Below are 19,493 nucleotides of genomic sequence, written 5' to 3'. Positions count from 1 at the left end.
TATCACCATCGCATACTTCTACGCTCGCGTCTATCTTATCCACTTAGTTCGACCCACATAGAGGTTTCCACGCAACTGCTTTGAGCACGTGCTTCATACTTATTTACTACCCAAATCAAATTCGGTGAGATAGAAATTCACTGTAGTCTAACTACCGGCTTATGTTTGTCCGTGCTTGACAGTGGGAGTTTATGGAAGTGAGTCCCGCGACCGTCGTTAGTCTCATCCCATGGAGAGAATACCCTTGGAATATCTATGCAGTTTCATAGCGTATGCTCGGCATACAATACAATTGTCTCGTCACGCTCATTTACAGAAACCGTGGGTTCAGCATAATTCAAGAAAGAACGCGATATGCTTGTACGGCGGAACTTTTGCTTCGTTTGCTTTTATGACAATCTCTGCTACTCGCTCAATGACAACCTTAGCCGATTGATTGATCCTGAAAACCAAAGTGATTGGTTCGAAATAAAATTTGTCTTTCGGAGCGTCCTCCTTCTAGCTCAGTGGAATTTCATCCATGTGGAACTTAAGCTGTGCTATCTTTCCATCCTGTCTGTATGCTCTGCACGGATCGCTTGACTATGTAGTTTTGTCTTAGTATGTGTATATATTTATAGAAGCGCATGTCTAAGCCCAAGCTAAGGTTGCCAGGTTAGTCCGGCATTGTAGATTCAGAAAACATTGAAATAGACTAAACTTTAGACAGAAAAAGTTGACTTGCATTAAGTTTCAATCTAAAAATATTATATCATTCAAATCTATCAACACAAACAGAAACAAATAAATTAAAACTTAAATACAATACAGACTTATAATGCAAAAATATATTCGTGATTATTCTAATTGTCTAAGATGAAGCGCGTACACGTTGATAGCTCGGCTCCAAAGTACCAAAGTGGCAAATGGTCCTGGGACAAAAAAAGTGAAACATTGGACTTTCAGCAACATTTCGATTTGGAGGACGCAAATGATCGTTACATAATTACAAATGGATACAAGTTTCTTCGCACCATCAATCAAGAGGAGGAATTGATCTTTCGACAGGTGTTCGCCCGTTCCGATACCTCATACGACGCGGACGCGGTGATGACCAACGATGTTCGCAATTTGGTGCTCTTTTTAATGCCAAAAGAGTTTTTATCAATGAAGTTTATTGAATTTATGCACAAGCCTGCAGTCCATAGACTGTTGCATGCCTTAATAATATACTTTGATTATTATTTGCGGTTAGTAGAATTTGTGCTGATCCGTCGGGATGAGATAGCTGGCGATATGGCCCAGATGCAAAGCGAGCAGACGAACGAAATGAAGCGAATATGGTCTTCATACTTAAGTCAGATTCGCATGTTGACGGGCAGAAATTACTCCACAATCTTAAAGGGAGACGGTGATATGAAGAAATATTACCATACGAAAGAAGTCGTCAATATATCTTCTAAGATCAAGGACCGATATTTTCACGAGCAGTTTCTGGCTGTCGCCACTCAGATCGTTTGGATATCGAATCACAGGAGGGCCTATTACGTAATTGAGATGGAAATGAACCGACTTTTTCGATCCGAACACTTTTTAATGATTCGGAAAGAATATCCTAATTTTACACCCTTGGAAAAAAGTTTGCTTTATGGACGTAACAATAAGTTGATCAACTATCGATGCCAAATCTCCCCGTTGATTCAGGAGCTTGAAAATGTAGCCGAACAGGACTTGCCTATCCTATGGATAGGTGAGCGCAGGTATCGTGGCTCGGATCCCCGCATAGCCGAGCTCGAGCTTGAGTATATGGTGCCCGGGCCACAGTTGCGAATGATCGATATAGCACACGGCATTATGGGTCACCCAAAGTCGTTGTATAATACTCTCCTCTCGCTGGACTGGCCTTCGGTTCGCTATCAGAAATTTACGGCAAAGCACGATCCCTATTACATTATACGCCAGCCGAATCTGCGCATACCCAACATCAATAAAATGGCTGTGCGCAAAATGTCACAGGAATTGGAGCACTACTACCAGGTTTTTCGCATCTATGAATCTACCCGCCTCAACATCCTTCTTAATTGGTTAAATCGGCAAAAAATAATAAAATTCTATCGCAGTGGCGGAGTTTTACGCAATATTATTCTGCGTTGCGAAAAGCAATTAGAGGACGATGAAAATAGACCTCAAGTAACTGAGATTGTGGCCGATTTTTTGGATATGATGGCCAGGTTACGGAAAAAGAAGATCCCTCTTATGGGAGACGCGACCACAGCGGAAACTGCTCGTCCTTCTACCTCACAGTACGTGAAAGTGGGCGCCGAATATTTTTTCATAGAGCCAAAGGAACGGAGCAAACGCTTACCTGTCCAGAAATAATTTTGATTTCAATTTTACAATATAGGGTTGAGTTCGTTTCAATGTTTCCTAAACCTAATAAAACCAACACTAACACACAAAACTAAATTCAATTCTTTTAGTGAATCTAAAACTTGTTGATTTCGAAAATAACCCACCGCATTGAAGCTAACTTTGAAAATCGTGGATATTTTTAAAAACTTATTTCCTATGGATGTGGTTTCAAGATTTGTCCGGTCGGCATTAAACTTATTTAAAAGGCCCAACGTAGGAACTCAATGTATACGAGTTTCTATAAATTTTGAACCTGCGGTAATTTTCCTGTTTTTGTTTGTTTACCATTTGATCGGAAAATATGGTTGAAAGGTTATATAGGCGAAGTTTCAGGTTCCAATTTACAGCCAAGGATTCTTATGAAAATTCATTTGAGTCGTGTTTTACATTGTTCGCAAATCTACCCTTCCCTAAACTTCATATTACGGAACGAAAAAAAACGTTGACTAATTTTTAGTTTTTAACTCGATGGAGTTTAAAATCATTTTTAAATATCTATGTAGACGTGAGATTAAAAATAAATTTAAATTTCCCACAGGCAGGAGACATTTTATCTACAGCATGCCGGGTCATACCGATCGATTAATTATTTTATATAATTTGTATATTTTATACGATGAGGATAGCTTAGTGTTGTGGGGGCAACACATACACATACTTGTAAGATGCGTCAGATTGACTGAGTGATCTTAGCCTATACAAACATCGTTAATGGATTGGAAAATTTAATAAAGTTAACGTTACAAATAGTGGCTAAGATATCTATATTCTTAAGTATCATCTTCTTTCTTTACTTATTGACTTGCTGCTCTAGAGATGCTTATGGGACGAGGTTGCCAGACGCTTACAAACTATATATGCCCATTAGACTATAATGAACTTACATAGTTCTTCTTCTATACATATGATGTGTGATGTTTATAATACATCAGTTACATGTTTATCTCTATATATGAAACTGTTAGTCCAGACTGCGATGGAAGTGGGGGACGGAAGTATGGTAAATGTATAACATTGGAGCGGGCTGTATATGTCTTAATCTGATTACCAATTACATTTTCAATATTATTCCTCTGATCTCGGCGATGACGGGTTATTTCCTCTATATATATAAAACAATGAATTATCGAAAGTCTATACAATCTAGTGTCAATCTACAATATAACAGTTAACTTGCCTGAAGTGTCAATCTACAACTATAATATCTCCAAAACATATCACTAAACAGAGAAACAAACTAGCAAAAACCTTAAACCTGAAACGAACTTATAATATCGTATCAAATATACCATATATTCGTGATTATTCTAATTGTCTAAGATGAAGCGCGTACACGTTGATAGCTCGGCTCCAAAGTACCAAAGTGGCAAATGGTCCTGGGACAAGAAAAGTGAAGCATTGCGCTTTGAACAATATTTTGATTTGGATGACGCAGATGAACGATACATAAATACAAATGGATACAAGTTTCTTCGCACCATCAATCAAGAGGAGGAATTGATCTTTCGGCAGGTGTTTGTCCGTTCCGATACCTCATACGACGCGGACACGGTGATGATCAACGATGTACGGGATCTGGTGCTCTTTTTAATGCCGAAAGAGTTTTTATCAATGAAGTTTATTGAATTTATGCACAAGCCTGCAGTCCATAGACTGTTGCATGCCTTAATAATATACTTTGATTATTATTTGCGGTTAGTAGAATTTGTGCTGATCCGTCGGGATGAGATAGCTGGCGATATGGCCCAGATGCAAAGCGAGCAGACGAACGAAATGAAGCGAATATGGTCTTCATACTTAAGTCAGATTCGCATGTTGACGGCCAGAAATTACTCCGCTATCTTAAAGGGAGACGGTGATATGAAGAAATATTACCATACGAAAGAAGTCGTCAATATATCTTCTAAGATCAAGGACCGATATTTTCACGAGCAGTTTCTGGCTGTCGCCACTCAGATCGTTTGGATATCGAATCACAGGAGGGCCTATTACGTAATTGAGATGGAAATGAACCGACTTTTTCGATCCGAACACTTTTTAATGATTCGGAAAGAATATCCTGATTTTACACCCTTGGAAAAAAGCTTGCTTTATGGACGTAACAATAAGTTGGTCAACTATCAATGCCAAACCTCCCCGTTGATTCAGGAGCTTGAAAATGTAGCCGAACAGGACTTGCCTATCCTATGGATAGGTGAGCGCAGGTATCGTGGCTCGGATCCCCGCATAGCCGAGCTCGAGCTTGAGTATATGGTGCCCGGGTCACAGTTGCGAATGATCGATATAGCACACGGCATTTTGGGTCACCCAAAGTCGTTGTATAATACTCTCCTCTCGCTGGACTGGCCTTCGGTTCGCTATCAGAATTTTACGGCAAAGCACGATCCCTATTACATTATACGCCAGCCGAATCTGCGCATACCCAACATCAATGAAATGGCTGTGCGCAAAATGTCACAGGACTTGGAGCACTACTACCAGGTTTATCGCATCTATGAATCTGCCCGCCTCAACATCCTTCTTAATTGGTTAAATCGGCAAAAAATAATAAAATTCTATCGCAGTGGCGGAGTTTTACGCAATATTATTCTGCGTTGCGAAAAGCAATTGGAGGACGATGAAAATAGACCTCAAGTAACTGAGATTGTGGCCGATTTTTTGGATATGATGGCCAGGTTACGGAAAAAGAAGATCCCTCTTATGGGAGACGCGACCACAGCGGAAACTGCTCGTCCTTCTACCTCACAGTACGTGAAAGTGGGCGCCGAATATTTTTTCATAGAGCCAAAGGAACGGAGCGAACGCTTACCTGTCCAGATATAATTTTGATTTCAATTTTACAATATAGGGTTGAGTTCGTTTCAATGTTTCCTAAACCTAATAAAACCAACACTAACACACAAAACTAAATTCAATTCTTTTAGTGAATCTAAAACTTGTTGATTTCGAAAATAACCCACCGCATTGAAGCTAACTTTGAAAATCGTGGATATTTTTAAAAACTTATTTCCTATGGATGTGGTTTCAAGATTTGTCCGGTCGGCATTAAACTTATTTAAAAGGCCCAACGTAGGAACTCAATGTATACGAGTTTCTATAAATTTTGAACCTGCGGTAATTTTCCTGTTTTTGTTTGTTTACCATTTGATCGGAAAATATGGTTGAAAGGTTATATAGGCGAAGTTTCAGGTTCCAATTTACAGCCAAGGATTCTTATGAAAATTCATTTGAGTCGTGTTTTACATTGTTCGCAAATCTACCCTTCCCTAAACTTCATATTACGGAACGAAAAAAAACGTTGACTAATTTTTAGTTTTTAACTCGATGGAGTTTAAAATCATTTTTAAATATCTATGTAGACGTGAGATTAAAAATAAATTTAAATTTCCCACAGGCAGGAGACATTTTATCTACAGCATGCCGGGTCATACCGATCGATTAATTATTTTATATAATTTGTATATTTTATACGATGAGGATAGCTTAGTGTTGTGGGGGCAACACATACACATACTTGTAAGATGCGTCAGATTGACTGAGTGATCTTAGCCTATACAAACATCGTTAATGGATTGGAAAATTTAATAAAGTTAACGTTACAAATAGTGGCTAAGATATCTATATTCTTAAGTATCATCTTCTTTCTTTACTTATTGACTTGCTGCTCTAGAGATGCTTATGGGACGAGGTTGCCAGACGCTTACAAACTATATATGCCCATTAGACTATAATGAACTTACATAGTTCTTCTTCTATACATATGATGTGTGATGTTTATAATACATCAGTTACATGTTTATCTCTATATATGAAACTGTTAGTCCAGACTGCGATGGAAGTGGGGGACGGAAGTATGGTAAATGTATAACATTGGAGCGGGCTGTATATGTCTTAATCTGATTACCAATTACATTTTCAATATTATTCCTTTGATCTCGGCGATGACGGGTTATTTCCTCTATATATATAAAACAATGAATTATCGAAAGTCTATACAATCTAGTGTCAATCTACAATATAACAGTTAACTTGCCTGAAGTGTCAATCTACAACTATAATATCTCCAAAACATATCACTAAACAGAGAAACAAACTAGCAAAAACCTTAAACCTGAAACGAACTTATAATATCGTATCAAATATACCATATATTCGTGATTATTCTAATTGTCTATGATGCAGCGCATTCACGTTGATAGCTCGGCTCCAAAGTACCAAAGTGGCAAATGGTCCTGGGACAAGAAAAGTGAAGCATTGCGCTTTGAACAATATTTTGATTTGGATGACGCAGATGAACGTTACATAAACACAAATGGATACAAGTTTCTTCGCACTTTTACTCAAGAGGAGGAGTTGATCTTTCGACAGGTGTTTGTCCGTCCCGATACCTCGTACGACGCGGACACGGTGATGATCAACGATGTACGGGATCTGGTGCTCTTTTTAATGCCGAAAGAGTTTTTGCACATTAAGTTTCTTGAATTTATGCACCAGCCTTTAGTTCATAGACTATTGCATGGTTTAATTATCTACTTTGAATATTTTCTGCGTTTGGTAGAATTTGTGCTGATCCGTCGGGATGAGATAGCTGGCGAAATGGCCCAGATGCAAAGCGAGCAGACGAACGAAATTAAGCGAATATGGTCTTCCTACTTAAGCCAGTATCGCATTCTAGTTGCTCGAGATTACAGCACAATCATAACGGGTGAAGGTGATTTCAAAAAGTTTTACCATACGAAAGAAATCGTCAATATATCTTCTAAGATCAAGGACCGATATTTTCACGAGCAGTTTCTTGCTGTCGCCACTCAGATCGTTTGGATCACGATGCACAGGAGGGCTTATTACTTAATTGAGATGGAAATGAACCGACTTTTTCGATCTGAACATTTTATAGCGAATCGACCGGAGTATCTGAAGTTCTCACCCGCAGAGCGATGTTTGCTCTATGGACGCAACAATAAGTTGGTCAACTATCAGAAGCAGACCTCACCATTAATTCAAGAGCTCAAAAATATTGTCGATGAGGATATGCCTATCCTATGGATAGGTGAGCGCAGGTATCGTGGCTCGGATCCCCGCATAGCCGAGCTCGAGCTTGAGTATATGGTGCCCGGGCTACAGCTGCGATTGATCGATATAGCACACGGCATTTTGGGTCACCCAAAGATGTTGTATAATACTCTCCTCTCGGTGGACTGGCCTTCGGTTCGCTATTCCAATTTTTCTTCAGAGCACGACCCCTATCACATTGTAGGCCAGCCGAATCTGCGCATACCCAACATTGACGAGGCGGAGTTGCGCAAAATGTCTCAGAACTTGGAAAGGTTCTATAAGGTTTTTCGTATTTATGAGCCAACAAAGCGTGAAACGCTCATGAACTGGTCCAAACGCGAGAAGATAATTAACTATTATCACACTGGTGGAATTTTGCAAAATATTTATACGCGTTGCGAGAAGCAATTGGTAATCGATGAAAAAAGGCCTGAAGTTGAGCAGGTTGTTAGCAACTTTTTGGATGTTATGCAAAAGCTTCGAAAGGGTAAAAACTGAATTTCGAAAAATATGTGAGAATGGACCAAGAAAATCCTCTTTCCCTCTTTGTACAGAGATGATCTTATTCCTAGAAAGCTTCACATTACTTTGATTGTTTCTGCATTTTACGTTCGAATTCAATTGAAATATATTTTTTTCTACTTTTATTCAAATGTAATTTTACTTTGTCCAAACAGGAGAGCTCGACTAGGGCATACCCTTAATCTTCTGTACGCAATGCCTTACACTATTTTTACTTATTTAATGGCTACTCTTTTAAAAAATATTACAAAAAAGTTTCTTCCCTGGCGATATCGAACTTCTATCGACTGAACCACGTCGCTTACCAATATAACCATACGTTTTGTGTAATAACTTCTGTGTTTCTTAACCGATATTGATGAAATTTTCTGCAGTAGATTTTATTGTGCTATAGAATAATCGTATATTTGGAAAAAGACAATATCATTAAAATTGTGGCTTTAATTGGTAGGCAGTTCCAACTGATCAATTTATTTGACTTATTGGTAAGGGGTTGAGAGGGGGGTTGGAAGGGGGAGGAATATTACGATAACTATTAAAAAGCTATTGAACGAAATGATTTGTATATACTATTTCCAATTTGGGTTAAAGGTTCAGATTGCATACCAGTCATGTTCAAATATGTGTATATTTCGCCAAACTGTATCAAATCAGAAACTTAGAGCTCCATCTATTCTATCTCGTCAGCTTAATTGCAAACTTGAAACGCCTATAATGATAGTTCCACGAATCTTTTATAGGGCTTCCCCAAAGTCATCCATATTAAATTTGAAAAATTATTTTTAAGCATGTGCACACAAAGTTATATGAAAATTTGTAAGGCAAATACATAGCTATTGCCTCCCGAACTAGTGTTTGCTTTTATTACATAATTTTGAAGACAACCCCAGTGAAAGATACTATTTAATAAAGGCAAGCTGAAGAGGAAGGAGAGCTTATGTAGCAACTGCTAAATGAGAACAGCACACAATTGCTTAGCATATTGGGGATTTGTTTTGCGTAGATTTAATCATACGAATTAGCAGCATCCAAATCTGGTTCCCACCCAAATTTGCCCCAGTTGAGTCAATGGACAACGAAATGCTGGCACAGATCGAAGCGAAATGTTTATAATACCTAGTATATTTGAACATTAATAGCCAGAATAATCTGGATTTTCATAGTACAGTCTTCTTGAATTGAACACTAACAAGATCTTCGTGACTGGGCAGAGGTATTAACACTCCCGAATTGATTGTTGGCTGTTTATTTGGGCTGCGGGCTTTCCTTCCCAATGCTTGCGGCGTTTACGTGCAATCTTTTCTTATTGCGTTATCAAAGTCGAAGCTCACGCCACATACGTCATTCATAAATATATACGCGAATGTACGTCTGAGTGTGTAATACATATTAATGAAATAAATGCGCAAAATGAAAATAAATAAAGAATCATGAAAACAAAAACAAGCTCTCAGAAACACGAAGCAACGTCCGGGGAATCGTCGAATCCCATTTAAAATACAAATAAAAGCTTCCCGCATCGCATGGCAAAGATCACGATCGCAGATCATCGCAATATATGTGGGTTATCAGCACTCTGATGAAATAGGTTATCGTTGCCGGCAATCGTTCGAATAATGAGCAACAAATTTTATTTTTAACGCTCTAAATTCATGTATTATTGACTTGGCGAAAGATCATGAGCAACATTAGCTACACGTACAGTTGGCCTCCTATATATATACATCTGCAAATGCGGCTAAGTGACAAACTGATTAAAAGAACACACTAAAACAGCTATAAATAATAAAAAGCTGTTTGAATCAAATAAAACAAAAGTTGTTTAATTTAAATTACTGACTAGGAAGTATCCTTCAGGCAATCCTGCTATCTAAAAGTACTTCTCACGACATGAATTTTAGATCAAAAGTAGTTGCAGGCACATGAAGTCTTAATTTCGTTCCTACATTAAGCTTATTTATTGATTTTATAAGCACTTCGGCTGTAATTGAGGGAACTCTGGCATGAGAAGGCATACAGAAAGAACAGAAAGCATAAAGTGGGAACTGGTTTATGACATTCGAAAATGCAGATCATTTTAATGTTAACACAACACGATAATGTCCTTTAAAATGCGTAACATAAATTATTTTCTGGTCAAGACTGACAGGCAGACCAAAACCTTTAAGATAAAGGCTAAGAAGCTGTAGATTCAGGTTCAAACTTAAATTCATGAAAATGCTCTAGGAATGTGTTTTACACTTTATCAAAACCAAACCAACCTGCCTGGTAAATGGGGATTGATCGGAAATGTTCGTCTGCACAAATAACAACTAATTGATTGAGGTTAACCTATGAATTTATTCAATTAAAAATAGAGTATAATTGCATATGCATGGCAAATATAATGGACAAACGTGCGAAGCAGCCAGAAACGGAAAAAAACATGTAACAGCTAATTACGTTGCTTTATTTATTTATTTTACAGCTGAAATTAAATTTCCAACAATTGTAAAGTTGTAAATGTACAACTTTTGCCCAGCTCCATAAAGTTAATGCAAACACGAGCAACAAAAACAACACTATAAACAACAAATTTCTACAACCCTCGCTTGCCCGCTGCCCCCTGCCCCACCGTCATCGATGTGCAGCAAGCTGCCCATGTTTCAATTATAATTGTATTTTTCTTTTATCGACTTTTTAGAATTCTATGCAGTGCCAAGTTTTGGCGTGGAGTATTGGAATGGGTTGCAGCAACTTTTTGCTAGTAGAAGAAATATGCCAGCTTACCCCGTTACTATAAAAGCGCCTCAAACAGGGTATATACGGCGGGCAATTCACTGTTGAAAACGTTATATACAATTATAATTTATATATAATATAAAGAATATATAATTAGGAATATAATTGTAAACAAGTTACTTCACTAAAACATATCTTTAATGTTTTCCCTTGACTGTTCAGAATAGTAAACCTTATGTATAAACCGGTGATAATTTAAATGAAATACGAATCGAATTTTGATTTGAAAAACAGAACATATGTTGGAGTCGTCCGAGTCGGGATATTATGGAGAACTTAAGACTTGCTCAATATACTCGCTATAAAATATACCGATTTTCTGTTTCAATTCCAGTTAAGTAGATTTATTGACCTATTGTATTATATTGTATCGTATTGTATTCGAGGGTATTTCATTTTCGGCACAGCAAAGTTAACTACCCTGGTTTTTGCCCAGCAACCTTTTAAGAGTTGTTGTTGTTGTTATTGTTGTTGTTGTTGCTGTTGGCGTTGTTGAAGGGAGCCGCGCTTCGGCATGCACTTGAAGAGTGCTCGTTGTTGTTATTGTGCCGTGTCCTGCTGCTGGTGCAGTTGTTTTTAAAACTTTTGCTGCACTCAAACATTTTTATGGCTCTCGTGTCCTTGTTGCATACAACGTGCCTGCCTCCGGCTGGGGCATGGCACGCACTCACACTCGCACACACACACACACACACACGCACACACACCCAGGGACGAAGTTAAAACAAGTGAAATAGAAAACACGGCTTTAAGCGTCGAAAGCAAACTTTAAGAAACGCGCACAACAATCGCAAGTTCTCATTGCTTATCGTAGTTGTTCTTGACATTGTTTTTGTTATTTTCTCGTCTAGTTTGGAAAGGAGCACGGAGCGGATGTTCCATAGAAGAGCAGCTAGAACAAAAACAAAGTTACTGAAAGTTTCGGAAAAAGTTGCGCTGTTGAAAACTTTTAACGCTTTTGGGAATTTGTTCCTCATCTTTACTCTTTCTGTGTCCCTTCTTCTTTTTTTTCCACTGAACTGAGGTGCTTAAACTTTGCAATCTTCATTGTTCGTTTTTGTGCCAGTTCTTAGTGACTTTCTGCTAAAATGGAAAACTAAACGCAATAGCAAATAAAACTAAGTTTTTAACAAAAATGTAAAACAACAAAAAGAACAACTAACAAATTGGGAGATTGCCCGACTTAATACACGCTTTGGCTCTGCGCCTAAATGGCCTCATCTCCCTTCATTAATATATATATATATATTTATGGAATTTAGATTTCAGGGAAAAACAAGAGTCGGCGATAATTTAAGAAAACTGGAACTGCCATATTTTAAATATTTTTATATATAGATATAGATCGACTTGGCTAATGTTTCTGACCATGAATATATATTGTTATGGGCTTGGAGAAGGCTTTCTGATGCAATAAACAGCATCATTTTTACTAAGGGTAACTTAATTTTAGCAACACATTTTCAAATGCACTGATTGCAGGGTAACTCACTTCCGAACACTTTAAGCCTACAGTAAGTATTTTAAGTTATTTCATTTTGCAATTTGTTGTTGCGTTCGCCGTTTGAATAGCCGAATTGAATTTCAAAATTTGCATTGGCCAACACGAATAACACAAACTGCATATAAATCCTGGCCATCACAGCGGCGGCGGCAACAAAAACTGCAACGAATGATGGCCGGAAAACGGGGGCCGGGGGCCGGTGGCATAAAATGGAATTTATTAAATAGCATTCCACGCAATAAACTCGGACAAAATAAAAAGGCTTGCAAAAATAACAGCAGCTACCAAAACAAAAACAAGAAAACGGGCGACGGGCAGAGGAATATAAGAGCCAAAAACAAAATTCGTGCCTGCAATTTTATGGCAGGACGTTCGATGTCGGCTCTGGGCACGCATCCCGTCGCCAAAATCCCAACAATTTCCCCGAAACCCTTTGGACCCGATCCACTTTTTATAAAAAATAAAATGTAAAACAAAAGAGAAATAAATGATGAAAGCCAAGCGACGAATATAAAATACCCTTAGGGATCTATTGCTGAAGGCTAATATTTCTTTGAATATATCGAATCTATATCTTCGTCGTATGTTATGTTGCACATAAATAATCTTTAAAGGCATGCAGATTCAATATAAGGCAAGGCAGCCAGGTTATCAAGTTGCAAATGCGTTAACGAATTATAAATAGCCTTTGTTAGGGTATCGAAAACAAAACCAGAAGAGCGCATCACATTTTTTTCCATTAACGACTGTCGCAACCGGAGCCCTACGTCCCCATCCTCTGTGCCCCAGACTTTTGGACAGTTGAACAGCACAGAAAAAAAAGGTTGCTGAGCGCCAGGCTCCCAACGCTCCCAGCCAGGGTGAATTAATAACCGTTGTCGCTTTTAAAGTTCACCCGAAGCGACCGCAAGCGACGCGAACGTAGCGTAACGGAAGGAAGGGACAGGAAGGGAACGGCACACGAGACGGGGCCCAGATGAATTGACATTTAATTATTGTGTAAATCATAATTTTGTTTTTTCCATGTCGATTCCTGTTTTTAAGCGCTGCGCTCCGTGGAACAACCGCATTAAATACCCGTTTAAACGGCTTCACATTCATTGCATTTCATTTCATCACGAGGATTTAAGCCGCAGCCCGATACGACAGAAATCTTGTGGAATACTTTATGGCTGAATGTTAAATTAAATGCAGATTCCGGATTTGGAGACATCAAAGAAGATTTAAGTGTGTAGATGGGTTTTAGTCGATATCCCAAACTAAACGTGTTAACGGATTCCAATCCTTCAAATAATGAAGTTTTAAGTGCTCTATATTTAAGCTTGGTTCAATACAATTGCTCAAAGGAAAAAATAAATATTTGAGTAGCTTTTACCATTGCAAAAAATATAATCAAATGAGTTATTTTTCACAGTTTATCTTGATAAAAAATATAAAAAAACTCGTTTCCTAGCACTGTAAATATAATCCAAATACAAGATATTTTATTAATTTTGCCCAACTAAGAGCAAATGTATATTTTAAACACATCGAGATACTACTGTGCACCCATATCTTATCTGCATCTGACCCATCGTCATTTATCTAGGTTTATTTGCCTTTTTTAACAACTAAGACATGCAACAGTACATTTTGTTGCATCACGTAGCTAAATGATAATAAATTAATTGCAATATTTAAGACCCGTGCACAAATAATGTAGTCTATTATTAGACACATATTCGCATATTCAAAAAATATAATAGAATGCAAATGATATTTTTTATTTTTTTATAAAATTCCATAAATGTTTTGAAAACGAACAAAAAAGATTGTCGTTTTTTTCTTCTAAAAATTTAGCTCTTTTTCTAAAAACCTTAATATTACAAATATAAGACGCGTTGCCGAGGAACACCTTTTTTTTATGGGAGAAATATATACCTAGATATAATTCAATTGATACATTTTCTATAATTTGAAGGGAAACAGAGAAACAGAGAAATTATAAGGAAATGCAAAACGAAACACACGGAACAAAAAATATTCCCTTATACCAAAAAAGGTTATTATTTATAATATAATTATTGTACTTGACTTTCTGGTGCCCCAAGTAAAACATATAATTTAGGACAACAGTCACTATTTTCGGAAACAGAATCATTCAAGAATTAAAATTGTAAGAATATCTGTTCCTAATTTCTTTTTAAGTTGTTATAATTCGCGAGCAACCACTATTAAAGAATCTGAACTATTAAACAGGCAAACGCTTAACAAGCTCATCGAATGGGGCACAGTGGGGGAATTAAGGAACTAATTTTCCACAGTTTGCCGTGAATGCACGACTTTGTCGAGACTTTGGAATGCAAAGTGACATTGGAGCAGAACTAACGCGGCTCAACTAATGTTTGCGGGCACAATGTGTACTGTAAGCGCCGAAGAACTGTAGAACTAAACTGAACGTCATGTCAAATTGATTTAAATTAATTGAATTTACAATTTGTTGCCGCTCGGGGTCTAACAGCAACTGCTTCGAACTGATGCACTGCGAAGCGAAGATTGATTAAGTCGAACGTTTCAAAAGTAAATCGATTGATTCTCAATACTTTGTTGTTCATAATTGTGTAGTTCTTTGAACTGTTCATATACCTCTGTGCCGTTGAATAATCCGGATCCAGATCCAATTAAATGCTGCTACACACGTACACGCACACACACACACATGCATTTGTGCATGTGTGCTGTAAGCTCAAAAATCCAAGTCACGCGTCTTGGGGGCAGTGAAGAGACGAGAGCGCGCACAAGAAAAAAACAAAAACGACACGAAACGCATTTGGGAAGATGCGCGCGACGCGATTAAAAGTGGGGCCCGCTTGGGCGAGGGGCAGGCGGGTGGCTCAAGCGCAAGGTAAAAGGCAGGGCCAGAGACGGCGCCGCCAACAACACTGGCACCGACAAGTGACGTCAAAGAGCGGCTTAAATTCACTTAAACACATTAGTAGAGAGGCACTTGGTGTGGCTTTTTGGCTGTAGCTTTATTTTTTTATTTTAGCCTTTTGTTTAGCTTTATATCTTTCCTCGTTAAATTTCAGCTTTAAAAGCTTAAGAGCACAAATGGATGATCGACTTAATGCGCGACTGCCTGCTTGTTAAGTAGTCTCAGCTGTTTCATGTGTTGTTCTTGTTGTCAGAGCAAATAGAGCGAATTGTTATTGTTGTTGTTGTTAATATTGTTGTTGGTATTGTTGTTGGTATTGTTGTTGTAACTATGTAGGTTTTGTTGCTGTTATTGTCATTCTGTCGACTTTAGACGTGAAGCTTTCGCTTTATTTCGCTTTGCAATTGTACAATTTAAACATTTTCAGGTATTTATTGTAAACATCCAATAAATTGAGAGCAACGCGTCGCTTCATGGTCACTGCGGTGGTCTCTGCTCACACACACACACACAAGCACATATATATATATATATATATGTACAGACACACACGTACGATCACGATCAAAGCGATGGCGGAGCCCCCAGCCCCACGTCGGCAAGACGGGTAACGGGTGACGGTGTCTGGGGCCACCGCCACCAGCTGGTTGCAATTATAGCGAAGAACTGCAGCCGCGTGCAAAATTCACTAACTTCAATTTGTATTTGGTCAGCACAGAGAACGATGGCGGCGCCAACTTGCACTGAAGTCGAATGGCTCCCTACAGCAGGCAGCAGACAACAGCGCTTATTCAATTGTTTGCATTAGCCTTGCACTCACGTTGGCCACTATCGCGACCACTGGCCGTCGCTTGTTGCTGCTGCTGTGCGAAATCGTTGCCAAAGCACACGCGTCTTTTGCAGTCGCCGTTAACTCGGTATTGGTAATATTTTTAGAATTTCTTTTAAATGGGGGCTATAAAATTATTATTACACTGTTTCGGCACAGACGAGCGATATTTACATTTAGATTTACACGCCGAACTAGAGCTCTCAACTTACCGATGACACTATCGATATAGAAGTGTCGATAGCCTTGCGACCACCATCGAATGCAAGCACAACTATCGCGATATATTTGAATGTTCTGCAATCAGCCAATTACAACCCTACATAAGGTTGACAGTTTAAAAATAAGTACATATGACAAACAAACTCTAAATATATATTCTATTCCAATTAGCTTCTATTTAAAACTTAAGCAAATATTAGCCATGTTAAATTACTTTTCCTAATTTATTGAAATTAATTAAGGTATTAATATCCTATCGATATGAAAGGCATCACAATACCATACATTTCGATAATGTCCGCTCACAGAAACACCCCTAATACATTCAATGTATCGATATATTGAAGTTCTATTGGACAGGTGTAGTTTGCATAATAGCACTGTTGCGCGGTAAATTTTAAGTCAATTTGTTTAATAAATAAATAAAAATTGTAGCAGTGTCTTAGCTCTCAGCAGCTATGGAATAACATCCGTTTACTAAAGAATTATCGCCAATTTTGTATGTTCGGTCTCTACGCCAACAATATTGCATTGCCATTGCATTGGTCGCTCAGCGTTCATCTTCTCGGCAATTGCACCATCCACTAGAGAATCCTAATTTATTAATTTATCTCTCTAATTTATTATGGCACTTTGTGCCAAATCCCGTATTCATAAGCAAAAAAAATTAATTAATAAAGTAATGCAGAATGAAATTTTATGTTTTTTTCTTAGCCTTTATCATATTTCGATTGATTTGATTCGAATGATGATGCTGTGGGCACCCACATCTATAATCTATAACATTTACTCAAATGTTGTTAACAGTGCATACAATTTTCGGAAATCAAATACCTTTACTAACATTGCAATTATATTGGAAATATTAATATGAAAACAATAGCCACACGAACTTTGAACTTGTTGTTTAATATTCCGAATGGCGGTTTCGTGAACTTGTCTGTTTTGACCCAGCCCTTAATATAATATTTTGCAAAGAAATAAGTGTTTTAAGAAAATGCACACAGATATGCACACAGTCTGTTTTAGCCATTAATTTGTTAATTGTCATTCTGTTATGAACTATTATTATAATTATTTTTAATAATTTTTTTTATTATTACTGGACAATTACACAATCAATAGTAAGTCCTACCAACCCATTATCGAATCAGGACAAACACCTGCTTGCTGGAATAAATCAAGGTTTTATCTCTCTTATTGTCATATTATTCAAAATGTTGAAACCAGCGCTCTGCTGTTGTCGATATATTTTCGATAAGTTCAGCAATCCGATAATTTTATGGTATCGAAAATAGCCAGTGTGTACACCCTTTTATCTCTATATCGAGTCTGGCATTCAGATGTGGTGGCTAAGCGATAGACATCGACTTTGATTAATTGCGCGCCAACTTAAGAGACTATTCAAAATAAATAACTCATCAAAACTTTACTTATTGCAGTACTTGTTCATTATACGTCAAAAAATCAAACAAAAGCAAAATTTGTTCAACAAATTGCTGCGAAATGAGAACAAAAAGTATGATTTTAACATTGTTATTCAGTGGTAAGTTTTTTATAATTGTGATTCAACGAATTTTGCTAACCTCTTTAAAAATTTACGACAGCTTTGCTCCTACAAGTCGAGGCAGTCGAAAGGGGCGCAACTGGCAACCAGTCTAATATCAGTCGTATTATTCAAATTCTTAAGATTCCAGAATCAAATGAGTACAAGATAAATAATATCACCAGCACCAGGACAACAAGTGAAGCGAAGAGTTTCAGTTCTGTTTTACGAAAATTTAAGTCAACAAATCGCACAAGCCACGATTCCGCTTTTAAATATTTTCTAAAGTTTCGCACGCGTCGTGTCCATTATACTCCACATTTCACATTCCTGAAACGCTTCAAACGCAAAATGGAATACCCTCAAACACATAATCGGGTTAAATTTGATATTCTGCACATTAAGCCCCATTTAGCTGTGCGATTTGAGAAAAACAACTATATTGTCTTGCAGGGAAAACTTCATGAGATGCTGCATGGAAAACACTTTTCGCCAAAACTGAGCGTTGTCAAGCTGCTGTACGCCATAGTCGATCGATTCTGTGAGTAACATCCAATATCTGGTTGCCAACTAAATGTCAAATTTATACAGGGACTCCGCCTTTGGGTCGGAAGAAACCCGCTCCAAGTTGTTGCCCCCATTGCTGTGGAAAGTCTCGTCATTAGCTTTTAGTTGGAATCAAAGTCACAATGAGGGATTGGTAATAATGAGTTGGAGATGATCGCATGAGGGACAGTTTGGCGAGACTCAGGATCATATATTTATTTTATTTATGATATTCAAACACAAACAAAATCAGAAGAGAAAATGTAACAGAAAATCGCAAGGAAATCAACTGAGAATTAAATCTTCAAAATAGTTGTCATATCTTTTTCTGATTAGAATGTGTTTCGACTAGATTTGCAAAACTTTTAGTTAGACTGAGGATCATATATTTATTTTATTTATGATATTCAAACACAAACAAAAACAGAAGAGAAAATGTAACAGAAAATCGCAAGGAAATAAAAATCAATTGAGAATTAAATCTTCAAAAAAGTTGTCATATCTTTTTCTGATTAGAAAGTGCTTCGAGTAGATTTGCAAAACTTTTTGTTAGACTGAGGATCATATATTTACGTTATTTATGATATTCAAACACAAACAAAAACAGAAGAGAAAAAATAACAGAAAATCGCAAGGAAATAAAAATCAATTGAGAATTAAATCTTCAAAAAAGTTGTCATATCTTTTTCTAATTAGAAAGTGTTTCGACTAGATTTGCAAAACTTTTCCGTTTGCAAGATTAATCTTTAGTTAGACTGAGGATCATATATATTTTATTTATGATATTCAAACACAACGAAACAGGAAAGAAAAAATAACAGAAAATCGCAAGGAAATAAAAATCAACTGAGAATTAAATCTTCAAAAAAGTTGTCATATCTTTTTCTAATTAGAACGTGTTTCGACTACATTTGCAAAACTTTTCCGTTTGCAATATTTGTTTTCAAACATTCGACAAAATAAATGAATCCATTTTATGGATGAGTTATGAGTTATGTAAGTCAACCAGTCGAAACCCAATCTAGTGTATTATTCTCTTGGTATTCTCTACCGATTTATCTGAAAATCTATTCAAACTATTCCATTGTCCTATATCATTATTGCCCCCTCTACTTTTGTGAGGATTATTTTCGTATCTCTAAAAAAGTAAGTTGGAGGTAAAAGAATACTTTGCGGCAATTGA

The 19,493-nt window shown here is 37.3% G+C and overlaps 4 protein-coding genes and 1 long non-coding RNA gene across 8 annotated transcripts in view; 4 read left to right on the top strand and 1 right to left on the bottom strand.

Annotated features, from left to right (window-relative positions):
• px (plexus) overlaps nt 1-16,202 on the bottom strand; it is a 98,745-nt gene extending 82,543 nt beyond the window's left edge. For 3 of the 4 annotated variants that reach the window (XM_064687490.1, XM_064687491.1, XM_064687495.1), the window contains exon 1: nt 14,879-16,202. The gene's annotated coding sequence lies outside the window, so the exon portion shown is untranslated. The remainder of the gene's footprint in view (nt 1-14,878) is intronic. The other variant, XM_064687489.1, reaches the window with a different exon arrangement.
• Nucleotides 749-2,445, top strand: LOC135432109 (uncharacterized). The gene has a single exon (XM_064687590.1). The coding sequence runs from the start codon at nt 856-858 to the stop codon at nt 2,356-2,358; it is 1,503 nt and encodes a 500-aa protein (XP_064543660.1). The 5' UTR covers nt 749-855; the 3' UTR covers nt 2,359-2,445.
• LOC135432108 (uncharacterized) lies at nt 3,608-5,301 on the top strand. The gene has a single exon (XM_064687589.1). It carries the CDS (start codon nt 3,712-3,714, stop codon nt 5,212-5,214), a length of 1,503 nt encoding a protein of 500 aa, XP_064543659.1. The 5' UTR covers nt 3,608-3,711; the 3' UTR covers nt 5,215-5,301.
• On the top strand, nt 6,430-8,093 carry LOC135432151 (uncharacterized). Its single transcript, XM_064687665.1, has one exon. The coding sequence runs from the start codon at nt 6,565-6,567 to the stop codon at nt 7,942-7,944; it is 1,380 nt and encodes a 459-aa protein (XP_064543735.1). The 5' UTR covers nt 6,430-6,564; the 3' UTR covers nt 7,945-8,093.
• Nucleotides 16,203-18,183: 1,981 nt separating the features above from the next.
• On the top strand, nt 18,184-18,620 carry LOC135431908 (uncharacterized). Its single transcript, XR_010436862.1, has 2 exons — nt 18,184-18,305; nt 18,356-18,620. It is a non-coding gene; the product is annotated as an uncharacterized LOC135431908 (long non-coding RNA).
• The last annotated feature ends 873 nt before the right edge of the window (nt 18,621-19,493 follow it).

This window comes from Drosophila montana, unplaced genomic scaffold (genome assembly GCF_035044405.1).
Source record: "Drosophila montana isolate Dmon_TW-CO22-7 unplaced genomic scaffold, ASM3504440v1 contig_3200_1, whole genome shotgun sequence".
NCBI classification, from domain to species: domain Eukaryota; kingdom Metazoa; phylum Arthropoda; class Insecta; order Diptera; family Drosophilidae; genus Drosophila; species Drosophila montana.
The sequence above is the reverse complement of the archived record's forward strand: the minus strand, read 5'-3'. Positions and strand labels throughout refer to the sequence as shown.

Bases quoted from the DNA above. Each gene is read 5' to 3' on its own strand.
- LOC135432109 (XM_064687590.1), top strand. From the start codon at position 856: ATGAAGCGCGTACACGTTGATAGCTCGGCTCCAAAGTACCAAAGTGGC.
- LOC135432108 (XM_064687589.1), top strand. From the start codon at position 3,712: ATGAAGCGCGTACACGTTGATAGCTCGGCTCCAAAGTACCAAAGTGGC.
- LOC135432151 (XM_064687665.1), top strand. From the start codon at position 6,565: ATGATGCAGCGCATTCACGTTGATAGCTCGGCTCCAAAGTACCAAAGT.